Below are 18574 nucleotides of genomic sequence, written 5' to 3'. Positions count from 1 at the left end.
GTGTGTGTGTATACACATATATATTTTAAGGTCTCTTGCTCTGTCACCAAGGCTGGAGTGCAATGTCACAATCTTGGCTCACTGTAACCTCTGCCCCTGGGCTCAAGTGATCCTCCCACCTCAACCTCCTGAGTAGCTGGGACCACAGGTGTGTACCACTATGCCCGGCTATTTTTTTTGTATTTTTGGTACAGATGGTGTCTTGCCATGTTGCCCAGGCTGGTCTCGAACTCCTGAGTTCAAGCAACCTGCCTGCCTCAGCCTCCCAAAGTGCTGGGGTAACAGGCATGAACCACCATGCCCAGCTTCTGACAGCACTTTGTAGGCTCCAAAGTACTTATGTTTCTATTATGTCATTTGATATTTACAATAGTCTTTTGAATCCAGGATTGTGTCCCTTTTTTTTTTTTTTTTTTTTTTTGAGACGGAGTTTTGCTCTTGTTACCCAGGCTGCAGTACAGTGGCGTGATCTTGGCTCACTGCAACCTCCGCCTTCTGTTTTCAAGCAATTCTCCTGCCTCAGCCTCCCGAGTAGCTGGGATTACAGGTGCCCACCACCACGCCCAGCTAATTTTTGTATTTTTAGTAGAGACGGGGTTTCACCACGTTGGCCAGGCTGGTTTCGAACTCTTGAACTCGTGATCTGCCCACCTTGGCCTCCCCAAGTGCTGGGATTACAGGCATGAGCTACTGCGCCTGGCCTGTGTCCCTTTTTTTTTTTAGCTGGGAAACAGGATGAGAAGGCAATGGTTTACCAGAAATTACACAGTGAGGCTATGGCAGAGCTGGGCTTAGAATGCAGGTTTAGATGTATTTTTTGTCCTACCCATCTCTGTGGCTACCTTTCCCTCTTCCCCAGGTCTTCAAAGACACAGTTCCTCTCTTCCACCCCCAGGACTTGCCGGAGCAGCCTTACTTGCAGCCCCCACTCAGCATCTTGGTGATTGAGCGCCGGGCCTTTGGCCGCACAGTCCTTGTGGGTTCCCACATTGTCCCCCACATGCTGCGATTCACATTTCGGGGTCATGAGGATCCTCCTGAGGAGGAAGGAGAGATGGAGGAGACAGGGGATATGATGCCCAAGGGACCTCAAGGTTAGGAACCTTCTCCTTCAGGGCCACCAGACAGAAGCCCCTCTGATTCCTGGCGGATGTGGCTCCAGAGGGCCCTCTGATGGGGTGTGGAATCTGACTTCTACTTACCCACTCTCCTCATGCTGCCATTTTCCCCCTCCCAGGACAGAAGTCCCTGGATCCCTTGTTGGCTGAAGCGGGTATATCCAGACAGCTCCTGAAGGTGATGGGGTAGAGGAGATAGATGGGGAAGGGGCTGGCAGTACTTAGGATGGTGCTGGGTTAGAGGGACAAAGTCTGCTCTTCCTCAGCCTCCTCTGAAGAAGCTCCCACTAGGAGGCCTCCTGAATCAAGGCCCTGGGCTGGAGGAGGACATCCCAGATCCAGAAGAGCTCGACTGGTGGTCCAAGTACTACGCATCGCTGCAGGAGCTCCAGGGGCAGGTGGGGGCAGAGAAGGGTCCCAGGGAGGGGGCTGGGGTATAAATGGTAAAAAGAATGATATCTTAGCCAGGCATGGCAGCGCGCACCTGTAGTCCCAGCTACTCAGGAGGCTGAGGCAGGAGAATCACTTGAACCCAGAGGCAGAGGCTCCAGTGAGCTGAGATCATGCCATTGCACAACAGCTTGGGTGACAGTGAGACTCCGTCTCAAAAAACAAACAAAAAACAAGAATGATCTCATTGAAGGTGGAGCTCTACAGTTTTTCAGAGCTCTTCATTATAGTCCTCTTCTCTTCACAATTCTAGAAGCTGGGGATTATTAACTCCATTATCTAGAGCTGTGTTGTCCAAAAGACATAATATGAGCCACATATGTAATTTTAACTTTTGTAGTAGCCACATGAAAAAAAGTAGAAGGGGCCGGGCACTGTGACTCACGCCTATAATCCTAGCACTTTGGGAGGCCAAGGCGGGTGGATCACGAGGTCAGATTTGAGACCATCCTGGCTAACACAGTGAAACCCCGTCTCTACTAAAAATACAAAAAAATATTAGCGGGGCGTGGTGGAGGGCGCCTGTAGTCCCAGCTACTCAGGAGGCTGAGGCAGGAGAATGGTGTGAACCCAGGAGGCGGACCTTGCAGTTAGCTGAGATTGCGCCACTGCACTCCAGCCCAGGCGACAGAGCCAGACTCCCTCTCAAAAAAAAAAAAAAAAGTAAAAGGAAACAGGTGAAATTAATTTTAATAATATATTCAAAATATCATTTCAAGGCTGGGCACAGTGGCTCATGCCTGTAATCCCAGCACTTTGGGAGACTGAGGCAGGCAGATCACTTAGGGTCAGGAGTTCGAGACCAGCCTGGCCAACATGGTGAAACCCCGTCTCTACTAAAAATACAAAAATTAGCTGGGCGTGGTGCTGGGCATCTGTTAATCCCAGCTATTCTGGAGGCTGAGGCAGGAGAATTGCTTGAACCTGGGAGGTGGAGGTTCCAGTGAGCCGAGATTGTGCTCCAGCCTGGGTGACAGAGTGAAACTCTGTCTCAAAAAAAAAAAAAATTTTTTTTCAACAAGTAATCTTTATAAAATTTCTGAGATATTTTACATCCTTGTTTTTTGTACTAAGTATTTAAAAATCCGGTGTTTATTTTATACTTATGGCACATCTTTTTCTTTCTTTTCTTTTTATTTTTAGAGATGGGGTCTTTATCTGTTATCCAGACTGGTCTCAAACTCCTGGGTTCAAGTGATCTTCCCACCTCAGCCTCCCCAGTAGCTAGGACCATAAGTACATACCACCACATTCAGCTAATTACAAACTTTTTTTTTTTTTTTTTTCCCTGGGTGTGGTGTTTCATGCCCGTAATCCCAGCACTTTGGGAGGCTGAGGTGGGAGGATCACTTGAAGCCAGGAGTTTGAGAACAGTCTGGGGAACATGGTGAGACACGATCTTTACTAAAAACGAAAACAAGTAGCTGTGCGTGGTGGTGCATGCCGGTGGTCCCAGCGACTCAAGAGGCTGAGGTGGGAGGATCACTTGAGCCTCGGAGGTTGAGGCTACAGTGAGCCATGTTCACACCAATACACTCCAACCTGGGCTACACAGCAAGAGCCTGTCTCAATAAATAAATAAAAATTAAAAAGCATTTATTTCATAGAGACAGGTTCTCACTGTGTTGTTCAGCCTGATCTCGAACTCCTGGCCTCAAGTAGTCACCTCAGTCTCCCAAAGTATTGGGATTCCAGGCATGAGCCACCAAGCCTGGCCACTTACAGCACATCGCAATTCAGACTAGCCACGTTTTGAGTGCTCAGTAGCCACGTGTGGCTGGTGGTGACTGCCCTAGACAGGGCAGGCTGGATGATAAATTGGAGCTTTAAAAATGCAAGTGGCGTACACAGCGGGAACTTGAATGAAGGTTTCCCAACTCTCGTGGAAAAGGGGGTAGACTAAGGAGTTGAAGGGGATGGGGAAGAATCTCTGGATCTGCTCTTTAATTTCAGCACAACTTTGATGAAGATGAAATGGATGATCCTGGAGATTCAGGTAACAGATTGGGCTTTTTGCTCTGGTTCCATCTGCCCATCCCCTACGCACCCAGATATTTCTGACTGGGGCATTTTTGCTGTTTCCAGATGGGGTCAACCTCACTTCTATGGTTGGGGAGATCCAAGACCAGGGTGACGCTGAAGTCAAAGGCACTGTGTCCCCCAAAAAAGCAGTTGCCACCCTGAAGGTGACTGGGTACTGGGAAGAGGAAAGTCTCCTTTGGATTCTGGACATCGGGCTGTTGCTGAAGTCCTTGCCTTTTAGATCTACAACAGGTCCCTGGAGGAAGAATTTAACCACTTTGAAGACTGGCTGAATGTGTTTCCTCTGTACCGAGGGCAAGGGGGCCAGGATGGAGGTGGAGAAGAGGAAGGATCTGGACACCTTGTGGGCAAATTCAAGGTACATTTGGGGAAGGAAAGTGGAACCAGGGAGCCCAGGCTGGGATTCATGAGGACAATTCTCTTACCAGAGCCTTTTCTGTCTCCCCCCAACTCAGGGCTCCTTCCTCATTTACCCTGAATCAGAGGCAGTGTCATTCTCTGAGCCCCAGATCTCCCGGGGGATCCCACAGAACCGGCCCATCAAGCTCCTGGTCAGAGTGTATATTGTAAAGGTGAGTCTCCATAGCCCTGGCACGCCTCCAACTATAGCTAAGGTAATGTACACGAAACCTACAGAAGGAAGGCTTTGGGAGGAACCTCGGGATCACAGAGTTCAAGTTCTTCATTTTTCAGGTGAGAAATCTAAGCCACAAATTTAGGAGATCCCCTAGGGTTATAAAGCATGCTCATGGCAGAACCAGAATTGGGAGTTGGTCTCCTGACCCCTGTTTGTAGTTCTAGTCCTGCAGAATGGCGAGTATAATTCTAGGATGAGAGCAGGGCTGAATCTCAGGCTTCAGAAGGCTTGTTACCAAATACCTTTGTCTAACTTTGTCCATTGGTACAGTTTTCATACTGAGTTCAGCAGGGCCTTGAAGTATTCTTAAAGATATCTCAGGGCCGGTCATGGTGGCTTATGCTTGTAATCCCAGCACTTTGGGAGGCCGAGGCAGGTGGATCACGAGGTCAAGAGATCGAGACCATCCTGGCCAACCAACATGGGGAAACCCCATCTCTACTAAAAATACAAAAATTAGCTGGGCATAGTGGCGCATGCTTGTAGTCCCAGCTACTCGGGAGGCTGAGGCAGGAGAATCGCTTGAACCCAGGAGGCGGAGGTTGCAGTGAGCCGAGTTTGCACCACTGCACTCCAGCCTGGGCAATGGAGCGAGACTCTGTCTCCAAAAAAAAACAAAAAAGAGGGTGAGTGGCAAAGGGATGGAACAAAAGGGGGAAAGGGGTCAGGGTTGTGAGAATGAGGACAAAAATGACACTTCTCAAAGTAGATCTTTTTGTATACCTCTGACTCTTAGAACCGTAGCAATGTTTCACATTCCCCTACAATAGACAAAAAATTAAAAGCAATCACAGTGTTGAGGAAACCTAACATGGAATACAAACACTAACAAATGACCCTCACTGTATTACAAATGAACAATATAACCACACTGAAGGAAGTGAAGAACAAAACCAAGTAACTCTGGAAAACAGTAATTTGACAGGGTTCTATAAAACTCAAGATGGGCCTGGTGCAGTGGCTCACGCCTGTAATCCCAGCACTTTGGGAAGCCAAGACAGGAGGATCACTTGAGCCCAGGAGGTCAAGACCAGCCTGGGCAACAAAGTGAGACTCCATTTCTACAAAAAATTGAAAAACTAGCTGGATGTGGCTGGGTGTAGTGGCTCATGCCTGTAATGCCAGCACTTTGGGAGGCGGAGGCAGGTGGATCGCCTAAGTTGGGTGGATTGCCTGAGGTCAGTAGTTTGAGACCAGCCTGGCTAACAGGGTGAACCCCGTCTCTACTAAAAATATAAAAATTAGCTGGGCATGGTGGCACGTGCCTGTAGTCCCAGCTGTTTTGGAGGCTGAGGCAGGAGCATTGTTTGAGGCTGGGAGGAGGAGGTTGCAGTGAGCCAAGGTTGTGCCACTGCACTCCAGCCTGAGGGGACAGAGTGAGATGTCGTCTCAAAAAAAAAAAAAAAAAAAAGGAAAAAATAGCCTGATGTGGTGGCATGTATCTCTGGACCCAGCTACATGGGAGAGACTGAGGCAGGGGGATCACTTGAGCCCAGGAGGTTGAGGCTGCAATGAGCCATGATTGTGCCACTGCACTCCAGCCTGGATGACAGGGAGAGAGCTTGTCACGAAAACAAAACAAAAAACCAACTAGACTAAAGATAAAGAGACCTGAACATAAATGCTGTAATCTAGTTAGAAGTATGTGTTAGCAATTCTGAAACTATATTAATGTGTATACTGGTATACATGAATAAGTAAACTTCATCATAGATGAGAACCAGGTTTCTTACTGTTGGAGAAAGAAGTTACAAATAAGGAAAGGGGATTAAATGAATGCTGTGGTATTAGATCAGAATCAGAAGTATCTGTATAAACTCATGTAGTATCTGTATAAACTCATGTTTTAAATATGCACAGATGGAAAGATACAGAAATATAGATATATGTATATATATGTGGATTATGTTATTCATGTTTGCTATCTCTGTCTGCTGAGAAGGCCTAGAAGCAACAACATCCTAGTAGCAGTGAACACACCAGGTGCCCAGATTTTGGTTTCTAAACACCATTATTTAATAAAAGGATTGAGGACTCCTTGGAATTGATTCTAGGACTAGGACTGGGAAAATATAAGTCAAATCTGGAGCATCTTGTGGGGCAGGAGTAAGGAAGTGCTCAGAAAAGGATGGGGGCTTGATGAATGAACACAGGAGCCATTCTGTGTTCCTTCAGGAACACAGCTCCTAATGGTTAAAACTTGAAAAATTGGGGCAACAGAATAAGTAACAAGGCTGGGCACAGTGGCTTTCGCCTGTAATCCCAGCACTTTGGGAGTCTGAGGCCGGGAGTCCAAGACCAGCCTGGCCAACATGGTGAAACCCCGTCTCTATTAAAAATACAAAAATTAGCTGGGTGCGGTGGTGGGCACCTGTAATCCCAGCTACTTGGGAGGCTGAGGCAGCTTGAACCTGGGAGGTGGAGGTTGCAGTGAGCCAGGATTGTGCCATTGCACTCCAGCCTGGGCAACAAGAGCAAGACTCTGTCTCAAAAAACAACAACAACAACAAAAGTAATGATAGTATTGGATATTCAGACTTTTTTTTTTCTTCTTTTCTCTCTCTCTAGCTCTTTTTTTTTTTTTTTGAGACAGAGTTTCGCTCTTGTTGCCCAGGCTGGAGTGCAATGGCACCATCTTGGCTCACTGCAACCTCTGCCTCCCAGGTTCAAAGGATTCTCCTGCCTCAGCCTCCTGAGCAGCTGGGACTGCAGGCATGTGCCACCACACCCTGCTAATTTTATATTTTTAGTACAGACAGAGTTTCTCCATGTTGGTCAGGCTGGTCTCAAACTCCCGACCTCAGGTGATCCGCCTGCCTTGGCCTCCCAAAGTGCTGGGATTACAGGTGTGAGCCACTGTGCCCAGCCTGCTTTCTTTTTTTTTGTTTTTGTTTTGAGATGGAGTCTTGCTCTTGTTGCCCAGGCTGGAGTGCAATGGCACAATCTTAGCTCACTGCACCCTCTGCCTCCTGGGTTCAAGTGATTCTCCCACCTCAGCCTCCGGAGTAGCTGAGACTATAGGCACACACCATCACGCCTGGCTAATTTTAGAGACGGGGTTTCACCGTGTTGGCCAGGCTGGTCTCAAAGTTTTGACCTCAAATGATCCGCCTGCCTCAGTCTCCCTGAAGTGTTGGGATTACAGGCGTGAGCCACTGCACCCAGCTCTCTGTCTCCTCCTAATGCTCCCATTATATGTATGTTGGTGCACTTAATGGTGTTCCACATTTGTTTGAGGCTCTATTTCATTTTTCTTTTTTCTCTTTTCTCTGTTCTTCAGCTTACATAATCGCTTTTGATCTAGCTTCAAGTTTGCCAATTCTTTCTTCTGTTCAAATCTACTATTGAGCCTCTCTAGTGAATTTTAAATTTTAGTTATTGTACTTTTCAACTCCAGAATTTTCATTTCGTTCTTTTAAAAAAAAATGTATGGCTTGGCCAGGTGCGGTGGCTCATGCCTGTAATCCCAACACTTTGGGAGGCTGAGGCGGGTAGATCATGAGGTCAGGAGACAAGACCATCCTGGCTAACACGGTGAAACCCCGTCTCTACTAAAAAAATGAAAGAAATTAGCCAGGTGTGGTGGCACGTGCCTGTAGTCCCAGCTACTTGGGAGGCTGAGGCAGAAGAATTGCTTGAACCTGGGAGGCAGAGGTTGCAGTGAGCTGAGATCACACCACTGCACTCGAGCCTGGGTGACAGAGTGAGACTCTCTCTCAAAAAAAAGTATATCTCTTTATTGATATTCTCTATTTGATGCAACATTATCATCATACCTTCCTTTACTTCTCTAATCAAGCTTTCCTTCAGTTCTGTGAACATATTTACACAGGCTACTTTGAAATACTTTCCTGTCAGCCGGGTGCAGTGGCTCACGCCTGTAATCCCAGCACTTGGGAGGCCGAGGTGGGCAGATCACGAGGTCAGGAGATCGAGACCATCCTGGCTAACGTGGTGAAACCCCGTCTCTACTAAAAATACAAAAAATTAGCTTGGCATGGTGGTGGGCACCATAGTCCCAGCTACTCGGGAGGCTGAGGCGGGAGAATGGCCTGAACCCGGGAGGTGGAGCTTGTAGTGAGCCGAGATTGTGCCATTGCATTCCAGCCTGGGCAACAGAGCGAGACTCCATCTCAAAAAAAAAATATATATATATATATAGATAGATAGATAGATAGATAGATACACACACACACACACATATACATACTTTCCTGTTAAGTTCAACATTGTGTTGCTCTCACGGGCATGTTTTTGGGGGTGGATGGAAAAATAATTTTTCTATTTCTTTGCAGGCCTCATAATTTTTTGTTGGAAACAGCATTTAGATAATATATGGTAGCAACTCTGGGTACTGAGGTTTCTTGTTATTTGCTTGTTTATTTGTTTAGTGACTGGCTGGATTATTTTAGCAAAGTCTATTTCCCATCCCCTGTGTTAGATAACTGATGTTGCTACTCTGGGAGGTGCAGCTTTGGATATGCCACTGTCACCCTAGGATGACAGTGGTACTGGTAGGGCCCTCTTGCACTCTTTTCCCTGACCACACCCAGTTAAGCTCTATTGATTGCTCTATCGTTTGCAGTAGTATCCTGGGAGCATAAAATCCTCTACAAATAAATCTAATCAAATGGTGGCTCTTTCCAATGAATGCCTTCTGAGGTTAGTGTTTGATACTTGTTTTAACCCCAGGAGAGCTCCTCCCAGCTGTCTTATCCCTTGACTCTCCCCTGTAAAATAGATACAGCCTGTAATCTAAGCTGTATCTTCATTACATCCATGAATCTCCTCCCAATCCCTTCGCTACAACGTCCACTTTTTTTTTTTTCTTTTTTAGACGCAGTCTCACTCTGTTGCCCAGGCTGGAGTGCTGTGGCGCAGTCTCGGCTCACTGCAACCTCCGCCTCCTTGGTTCAAGCAATTCTCCTGCCTCAGCCTCCCGAGTGGCTGGGATTACAGGCGCCTGCCACCAAACCCAGCTAATTTTTTGTATTTTTAGTAGAGACAGGGTTTCTCCATGTTGGTCAGGCTGGTCTCATGATCCGCCCCCTCGGCCCCCCAAAGTGCTGGGATTACAGGCATGAGCCATTGTGCCCGGCCGAGACCCTATCTCTACAAAAAAATTTAAAAGTTAGGCCAGGTGCGGTGGCTCACCTCTGTAATCCCAGCACTTTGGGAGGCCAAGGTGGGCAGATTACCTGAGGTCAGGAGTTTGAGACCAGCCTGGCCAACATGGCAAGACCCCAATGCTCTACTAAAAATACAGAAATTAGCAGGGCATGGTGGCATGTGCGTAGTCCCAGCTACTGGGGAGGCTGAGGCACGAGAATTGCTTGAACTTGGGAGGCAGAGGTTGCAGTGAGCTGAGATCATGCCACTGCACTCCAACCTGGGCGACAGAGCTAGACTCTGTCTCAAAAAAATAAATAAAAAATAAAAATTACCTGGACGTGGTGGTTCCTGCTTGTTGTCCCAGCTACTCGGGAGGCTGAGGTGGGAGGATTGCTTGAGCCACTGAGGATGCAGTGTGCCAGAAAAAAAGGAAGAAAACTTATTTATTTTTGAGACAGTCTTGCTCTGTCGCCCAGGCTGGAGTACAGTGGTGCAATCTTGGCTTACTGCATCCTCCACCTCCTGGGTTCAAGCAATTCTCCTGCCTCAGCTATCTGAGTAGCTGGGATTACAGGTGTCTGCATCCACGCCTGGCTGATTTTTCTATTTTTTAGTAGAGACAGGGTTTTGCCATGTTGGCCAGGCTGGTCTCGAATTCCTGGCCTCAAGTTATCCACCCACCTCGGCTTCCCAAAGTGCTGGGATTACAGGTATGAGCCACCATACCTGGCCAGAAAACCTGAATAGTACTATAAGTATTAAAATAAATTGTGTCGGAAACTCCAGACCAAATGGTCTCAGCAGCAGTTTCTACCAGTTATGGATGAAACAATTGTAATCTTACACAAACCATTTCAGAGAATATAAAAAGAAATACCCCAGTTAATTCCATGAGGGTGGCATAATCTTGATGCAAAACCTGAGAAGAATGACATGAGAAAATATAATTCTAGGCCAGTTTCACTCACAAACATTTATTCCACAGGTATTTCTTGCATTTTTTTTTTTTTTTTGAGACGGAGTTTCGCTTTTGTTGCCCAGGCTGGAGTGCAGTGGTGCAATCTCAGCTCACCACAACCTCCGCCTCCTGAGTTCAAGCGATTCTGCTGCCTCAGCCTCCTGAGTAGCTGGGGTTTACAGGCATGCACCACCACGCCCAGCTAATTTTGTATTTTTAGTAGAGACAGGGTTTCTCCATGTTGGTCAGGCTGGTCTCAAACTCCCGACCTCAGGTAATCTGCCTGCCTTGGCCTCCCAAAGTGCTGGGATTAGAGGTGTGAGCCACCGTGCCTGGCCTTTCTTGCATTTTTTATGAGGTACTAGGCAGTGTTCTGGGTACTGGTGACAAAAAGCAGTGAGTAAAACAGATGAAGGTCAGTGCCCTCGTGAACTTTACATTCTAGTGAAAAGAGATTAACAATAACCATAATCAATAAGTAAATTATATAGCTTACAGGCCGGGTGTGGTGGCTCACGCCTGTAATCCCAGCACTTTGGGAGTCTGAGGAGGGGGCGGATCACCTGAGGTCAGGAGTTCGAGATCAGCCTGGCCAATATGGCAAAACCCCGTCTTTACTAAAAATACAAAAATTAGCCAGGCCTGGTGGCATGTGCCTGTAGTCCCAGCTACTCAAGAGCCTGAGAAAGGAGAATCGCTGGAACCCGGGAGGCAGAGGTTGCAGTGAGCCGAGACCGCACCATTGCACTCCAGCCTGGGCGACAAGAGCAAAACTCCATCTCAAAACAAAAAAAGTTATATATCTTATTTATATGTTAGAAAATTATAAGTGCTGTGGAGAAAATATGTCAGGATAAAGGGATGGGGGGAGTGCTGGGGGTGGGTTGCAAATGGATGGTCGGAGTTGACAGACCTCGATAAGTCTTTTTTTTTTTGTAGAGACAAGGTCTTGCTATGTTGCCCAGGCTGGTCTCGAACTACAAAGTGCTGGATTACAGGAATGAGCCACCATGCCCGGCTGAGAAAGTGTTACTTAAACAAATACTAGAGTTGGGCACAGTGGCTTGCACCTGTAGTCCCAGCTACTAGGAAGGCTGAGATGGGAGGATTGTTTGAGCTTGGGAGGTTGAGGCTGTAGTGAGCTGTGATGCCACCACTAAAATTCAGCCTGGGTGACAGAGTGAGACCCTGTCTCTTAAACAAATACACATTAGGAGGGGGCCAAGGAGTTATCCAGATGGCTACCTGAGGGAGAAAGCATTCCGGGCAGAACAGCTGGTACAGAGGCCATCGGGTGGAACCATGACTCCTGTGTGTGACAAACAACAAGGAGCCCCTTGTGGCCGTAGCAGGCAGGATAAATGAACAGGTTTTAGGAATTAAGGCTTCAGAGGAAATGGGGTAGCGATGGGCAGAGGAAGCAGATCATGTTGGGTTTTGTTATTCACTTTATTCTGAATTACATGGAAAGCCATAGGAAGGTTCTGAGCAAAGGAGTGCCAGAATATAACTTACATTTTCTTTTCTTTTTTTTTTTTTTTTGAGACAGAGTCTCGCTCTGTCACCCAGGCTGGAGTGCAATGGCGCTATCTTGGCTCACTGCAACCCCTGCCTCCTGGGTTCAAGCGATTCTCCTGCCCCAGCCTCCCAAGTAGCTGGAATTACAGGCGCTCGCCACCACGCCTGGCTAATTTTTATATTTTTAGTAGAGACAGGGTTTCGCCATGTTGGCCAGGCTGGTCTCAAACTCCTGACCTCAGGTGATCCACCCGCCTAGGCCTCCTAAAATGCAGGGATTACAGGCATGAGCCACTGATCCTAGCCTTTTAAAAAAATTGTCCTTTTAAAAAAATGAATGTCAGGCCAAGCGCGGTGGCTCATGCTTGTAATCTCAGCACCTTGGGAGGCCGAGGCGGGCAGATCACGAGGTCAGGAGTTCGAGACCAGCCTGGCCAACATGGTGATACCCAGTCTCTACTAAAAATACAAAAAATTAGCCAGGTGTGGTGGCAGGCGCCTGTAATCTCAGCTACTCAGGAGGCTGAGGCAGGACAATCGCCTGAACCTGGGAGGTGGAGGTTGCAGTGAGCCAAGACCGCGCCACTGCACTCCAGCCTGGGTGACAGAGCAAGACTCCGTCTCAAAAAAAAAAAAAATTAAGGTCATCTTAGTGGGTATAAAGTGGTATCTAATTGTGGTTTTGATTTGTTTCCTAATGACACTGAACAGTCTTCATGTGCTTTTTAGACCTTTGTATATTTTGGAGACGTGTCTAAAGTCCTTTGTCCATTTTAAAATTAGATTGTTGTTTTGTTGTTGAGTTGTAGGAGTTTTTTGTATATTCTGGCTACTAGATTCTTATATGGCTTGCAAATATTTTCTCACTTTCTACGTTGTCTTTTCACTCTATTGATAGTGTCCTTTAAAGCAGAAGAGATTTTAATTTTGATGAAGTCTATTTTTATTTCTTTTATTGACTGTGCTTTTTGGTCATAGCTAAGAAACCTTTGCAAAATCCAAGGTCATGAAGACTTTTGCCTGTTTCCTGCTGTGGGTTTGAGTTTTGACTCTCATGTTTAAGTCTGTGATCCATTCGGGGTTAGTTTTTGTGTCTAGTGTGAGGTGAGGGTCTGACCTCACACTTTTGTATGTGACTGTCCAGTTGTCTCAGCTCCATCTGTTGGAGAGATGGTTCTTTTCCCATTGAATGGTCTAGGTACCCTTGTTGAAAATCAATTGACCATAGATATGTGGATTTCTTTCTGGACTCTGAATTCTGTTCTACTGATCTATGTTTATGCCACTACCATACTCCTTTATTACTGTCTCTTTGTAGTAAATTCGTGCGTTTTTTTTTTTTTTTTTTTTTTTTGGAGACAGGGTCTCACTCTGTTGCCCAGGGTGGGGTGCAGTGTCATGATCACGGCTCACTGCAGCCTTGACCTCCCGGGCTCAAGCGATCATCCCACCTCAGCCCCCACAAGTAGCTGGGACTACAGGCACGTGCCACCACGCTCAGCTAATTTTTTCTATTTTTTAATAGAGACAGGATTTCACCATGTTGCCCAAGCTGGTCTCGAACTCCTGAGCTCCTGCCTGTCTTAGCCTCCCAAAGTACTAGGATTACAGCTGTGAACCACTGAGCTGAGCTGGCACATGAAATTAAGGCTTGACTGAGTATCTCTAAGTGGGATTTGGACAGGACAAGAGAGGAAAGAGATTTCAAAGAATAAAATTAATATGTAATCACAAGGAGAAAAAAAAGCTTTGCCTTTATGAAGACTGCATTCTAGTAGGAGAAACAAACATTAACAAAATAAGTAAATGTTTCAGTCAGTTAGAAAGGCATAAGTGTGGCCAGGTATGATAGCTCACGCCTGTAATCCCAGCACTTTGGGAGGCTGCGCCAGGTGGATCACCTGAGGTCAGGAGTTCGAGACCAGCCTGGCCAGCATGGTGAAACCCGTTCTCTACTAATAATACAAAAATTAGCCAGGTGTGGTGGCACGTGCCTGTAATCCCAGCTACTTGGGAGGCTGAGGCAGGAGAATCGCTCGAACCTGGGAGGTAGAGGTTGCAGTGAGCTGAGATCATGCCATTGCATTCCAACCTGGGCAACAGAGCGAGACTCTGTCTCAGGGGAAAAAAAAAAAAAAGCATAAGTGCTATGGAAAATATAAATACCAAAAAAATAATCAAGTTGGCACAGTGGCTCATGCCTGTAACCCCAGCTACTCAGAAGGCTGAGGTGGGAGGACTACTTGATGCCAGGAGTTCTCGAGGCCAGCCTGGGCAACAGAATGAGACCCAATCTCTAAATTAAAAAATGTAAAGATCATCAGAGAGAAAGTACAGATTACTACAATGGAATGACAGTCAGCCCATCAACTTCTCTACAGCAACCAAAAGTGCTGGAAGAAAAATAGAATAATATCTTCAAAGCACTGAGAGAAAAATAATTATCACCCTTGAATTGTATGTCCTAGGAAACACTCATTCAAGAGAGAAAAAAATGAAAAATCTCTTTAGGCAAACAACAATTGAAAAAATCACCCAACAACTTTCAGTCAAGAAACTACACAGGGCTGGAGGTGTAGTGGCTCACACTGTGTAATCCCAGGACTTTGGGAGGCCGAGGTGGGAAAATCATTTGAGGCCAGGAGTTCAACACCAGCCTTGGCAATGTAGTGTGAGACCCCTGTCTCTATAAAAAGGGAGGAACAAAAACTACACAGGATATAATTTCGTTTTTTTTTTTTTTTTTTTTGAGACGGAATCTCGCTCTGTCACCCAGGCTGGAGTGCAGTGGGGCAATCTTGGCTCACTGCAAGCTCCGCCTCCCGGGTTCATGCCATTCTCCTGCCTCAGCCTCCTGAGTAGCTGGGACTACAGGTGTGCGCCACCATGCCTGGCTAAGTTTTGTATTTTTAGTAGAGATGGGGTTTCTCCATGATGGCCAGGCTGGTCTCAAACTCCTCACTGCAAATGATCCACCTGCCTTGGCCTTCCAAAGTGCTGGGATTACAGGTGTGAGCCACTGCGCCCAGCCCAGGAGTTTGAGACCAGCCTGGGCAACATAGTGAGACCCCCATCTCTATTTAAAAAAATTCATAAATTAAAAAATAAGTCGAACCATATAGAAAGTTATGAGTTGAATAGTAAGTCCCTTATACATCTTTCAAAATATTTTGTTTCATTACACTTTTTGTTATACCTATTTGTATGACTTAACTATTTCATAACTAATTGAAAATAAAAGTCATCTTGTTCAACGTCTCCATTAGCTCCTCACAGTGGGAGATCTCTCCTTGATAACTTCCTGTTTTCACCCAATGGGAAATTAGGTCCAACAAAGGTAACCTTGGGTTATCATCATGATGTTTCTCTCAGTTCCACTCCATGCTGTTCCCCTAGGCTACCAACCTGGCTCCTGCAGACCCCAATGGCAAAGCAGACCCTTATGTGGTGGTGAGCGCTGGCCGGGAGCGGCAGGACACCAAGGAACGCTACATCCCCAAGCAGCTCAACCCCATCTTTGGAGAGTGAGGCTGGGCCCTGTGGGGTGGAAACGGGGTAGCTGGAGGAGCATCCAGCCCTGTGGCCTTGTGGCAGCTGGCCTAGGGATGGCAAGGGAATGGACAGGGGCTGCTGACACACCCACCCCCTCCCCAGACCACCTCCTGGAGCATGGAAGTGACCTCAGTCCCTCTCCCTCCTTGCCAGGATCCTGGAGCTAAGCATCTCTCTCCCAGCTGAGACAGAGCTGACGGTCGCCATATTTGATCATGACCTCGTGGGTTCTGACGACCTCATCGGGGAGACTCACATTGATCTGGAAAACCGATTCTATAGCCACCACAGAGCAAACTGTGGGCTGGCCTCCCAGTATGACATGTGGGTCCAGCAGGGCCCACAGGAGCCATTCTAAGTTTCTGGCCAAACACATTCAAGCTCATATTCCCTTTTGTGTCTCCAGATCCTATGATTTCATGGAAGGGGACCCTCCCACCCACCACCACTGCCAACCAAGACATAGCTCAGTGGTCAAGACTTGGGCTTGGGAGTCGGGATCCTGTAACGAATGTCACTTGACTTCTATTTTTTTTTTTATTTTTTATTTTTTGAAACAGTCTCGCTCTGACTCCCAGGTTGGAGTGCAGTGGCATGATCTCGGCTCACTGCAACCTCCACCTCCTGGGTTCAAGCGATTCTCCTGCCTCAGCCTCCCCAGTAGCTGGGATTACAGGCGTGGGCCACCATGTCCAGCTAATTTTTATATTTTTAGTAGAGACAGGGTTTCACCATGTTGGACAGGCTGGTCTCGAACCCCTGACCTCAAGTGATCCACCCACCTCTGCCTCCCAAAGTGCTGGGATTACAGGTGTGAGCCACCATGCCAGGCCCACTTAACCTCTTCAAGTCTGTTTTCTCATCTGCAAAACAGAGGTAATACGATTAGTATCTTCTTAATAGAAGCACCTGGACTACATTTTTGATTTTCATTGTTATCATAAATGAGGACTAACCTGTCTCCCACTGGGAGTTTTGAACCTAGACCTCATGTCTTCATGACGTCGTCACTGCCCCAGGCCCAACTGTGTCCCTACACCAGCCCCAGCTGACGCATCTTCCTTTTCTGCCTGTAGGGATGGTTACAATGCCTGGCGTGATGCATTCCGGCCTTCGCAGATCCTGGCGGGGCTGTGCCAACGCTGTGGTCTCCCTGCCCCTGAATACCGAGCCGGTGCTGTCAAGGTGGGCAGCAAAGTCTTTCTGACACCACCGGAGACCCTGCCCCCAGGTATCAGCCCTTCTGTTCAAGCAAGATGTCGGTAGAACAAGGTACAGGGGGCCCAGGTGGCCAGTCTTGTGTGCTCCCCAAAATAACCCATTGCTTCAGCAAGTAGATGTGAATTTGGTTGTGTAAGGACGAGGTTCTTGGGTATTAGGGAGAAAACAGTCTTTATTGGTGAGTGTGAGATTCCCCCAAAGAGCCAAAGTGGACCCATAACTAATCAAGTTCCCGGAACACAGAGGTCCCATATAACAGAATGTGGCTGCAGAATTAAATGGCTGGAGGCTTATTTTTTATTTATTTATTTATTTTTGAGACAGGGTCTTGCTCTGTCACCCAGGCTGGAGTGCAGTGGTGCCATCTCAGCTCACTGCAGCCTGGACCTCCCAGGCTCAAGTGATCCTCCCACCTCAGCCCCCTGAGTAGCTGGGATTACAGGCGCGTACCATCACGCCCGCCTAAGTTTCTTTTTTTTTTTTTTTTTTGGTAGAGATGAGGTTTTGCCTTGTTGCTCAGACTGGTCTCAAACTCCTGGACTCAAGCAATCCTCTCACCTTGGCCTCCAAAAGTGCCTGGATTACAGGCATGAGCCAGTGTGCCTGCTCTGGTGGCTTATTCTCTAAATAGGGTCTAGGCAAAGGTGGCAGTACCTCCAATCCCACTGTCCCACTGACTGCTGGCTTTTCACTGGGCGAAGTTACAGCAGCGTCTCCCACTTTTTGTGCATTACAGAGCTGCTCTCCTAGTCCACAGGGCTTTATCCAACACAGTGGCTTCCCCAGCTTAGAGATTCTGTGGCGGGGGAGGGCGGGAGGAGAGATGGAAGCTGTGTGGAACCCTAAGCTCACACACCTGTTGTTTCAGGCAGCAGCAGCCCCTCAGTGGCGAGTGGGGACCCTGAAGAGGCCCAGGCATTGCTTGTGCTGCGGCGCTGGCAGGAAATGCCGGGTTTTGGGATCCAGCTGGTACCCGAGCATGTAGAAACCAGGCCTCTCTACCATCCCCACAGCCCAGGGCTGCTGCAGGTGAGGGAGGGCTCAGCACCCAGGCCCAGAATCACAAGACTCTTAGAATCCCAGGACACCCACCTGATCCTGGACCCTGGGCCCCCAGGACAGCCTTTCCCCAAGATGTCTACCGGGGTGCCACCTGCAGCTCCCGTTGCTGGTCCCTGTGTCCCTGCTCATCTTGGACCTCCATCCTGGACCACACCTTCACCCTGACCCCAGTCCTACAGGATCCCCACCCCTGGGCACCAAGACTCAGATGTGGGGTTCCTAACCTGACCTCCCCTCAGAGCCCTAAGATCTGGACCTTGGAACACCAGATATTACTTTTAATCTCAACTTCCCCTTCTGGAACCTCATTTTTTTTTTTTCCTTTTTGACATGGGGTCTCACTCTGTTGCCCAGGCTGGAGTGCAGGTGCATGATCTCGGCTCACTGCAGCCTCCACTTCCCAGGCTCAAGTGATCCTCCCACCTCATCCTCGGGAGTAGCTGGGATTACAGGTGTCTTGTATTTTTTGTAGAGACAGGGTTCCCTCATATTGCCCAGGCTGGTCTCAAACTCCTGAGCTCAAGCGATCTACCCTCCATGGACTCCCAAAGGGCTGGGACATAGGCGTGAGCCACTGCGCCCAGCCTGGACCTCATCCTTGAACCCCTAATCTAACTTTGATCCTGGAACCCACACTTCAGACTCCACCTTCATCCTCATCCCCCAGGATCTACCTGACCCTGTCATTTTGACCCTAGCTCTTTTCTCCACTTGGGGACAAGGCACAGCCTGTGGCCACAGGGCTGTCAGGGAAGGTTGGGAGCCTGGCAAGACCCTCCAGCCTAGTTCTGTCCCCCCAGGGATCTCTTCACATGTGGATTGACATCTTTCCTCGAGATGTGCCTGCTCCACCCCCAGTTGACATCAAGCCTCGGCAGCCAATCAGGTGAGAGTTCTGTCACC

General features: G+C 47.8%; 1 protein-coding gene across 1 annotated transcript in view; it reads left to right on the top strand.

Annotated features, from left to right (window-relative positions):
- LOC129021317 (fer-1-like protein 4) overlaps positions 1-18574 on the top strand; it is a 48334-nt gene that overhangs the window by 26717 nt on the left and 3043 nt on the right. Inside the window, exons 27-38 of the mRNA XM_063659176.1 lie at positions 896-1094; positions 1238-1296; positions 1385-1516; positions 3522-3564; positions 3654-3754; positions 3832-3969; positions 4067-4183; positions 15233-15360; positions 15542-15712; positions 16465-16619; positions 17478-17638; positions 18472-18557. Of these exons, the coding sequence (XP_063515246.1) occupies positions 896-1094; positions 1238-1296; positions 1385-1516; positions 3522-3564; positions 3654-3754; positions 3832-3969; positions 4067-4183; positions 15233-15360; positions 15542-15712; positions 16465-16619; positions 17478-17638; positions 18472-18557 (1490 nt within the window). The remainder of the gene's footprint in view (positions 1-895; positions 1095-1237; positions 1297-1384; positions 1517-3521; positions 3565-3653; positions 3755-3831; positions 3970-4066; positions 4184-15232; positions 15361-15541; positions 15713-16464; positions 16620-17477; positions 17639-18471; positions 18558-18574) is intronic.

This window comes from Pongo pygmaeus, chromosome 21 (assembly GCF_028885625.2).
Source record: "Pongo pygmaeus isolate AG05252 chromosome 21, NHGRI_mPonPyg2-v2.0_pri, whole genome shotgun sequence".
Taxonomy (NCBI): Eukaryota; Metazoa; Chordata; class Mammalia; order Primates; family Hominidae; genus Pongo; species Pongo pygmaeus.
Note: the sequence above shows the minus strand (reverse complement) of the source record. Positions and strands in the feature narration are given on the sequence as shown.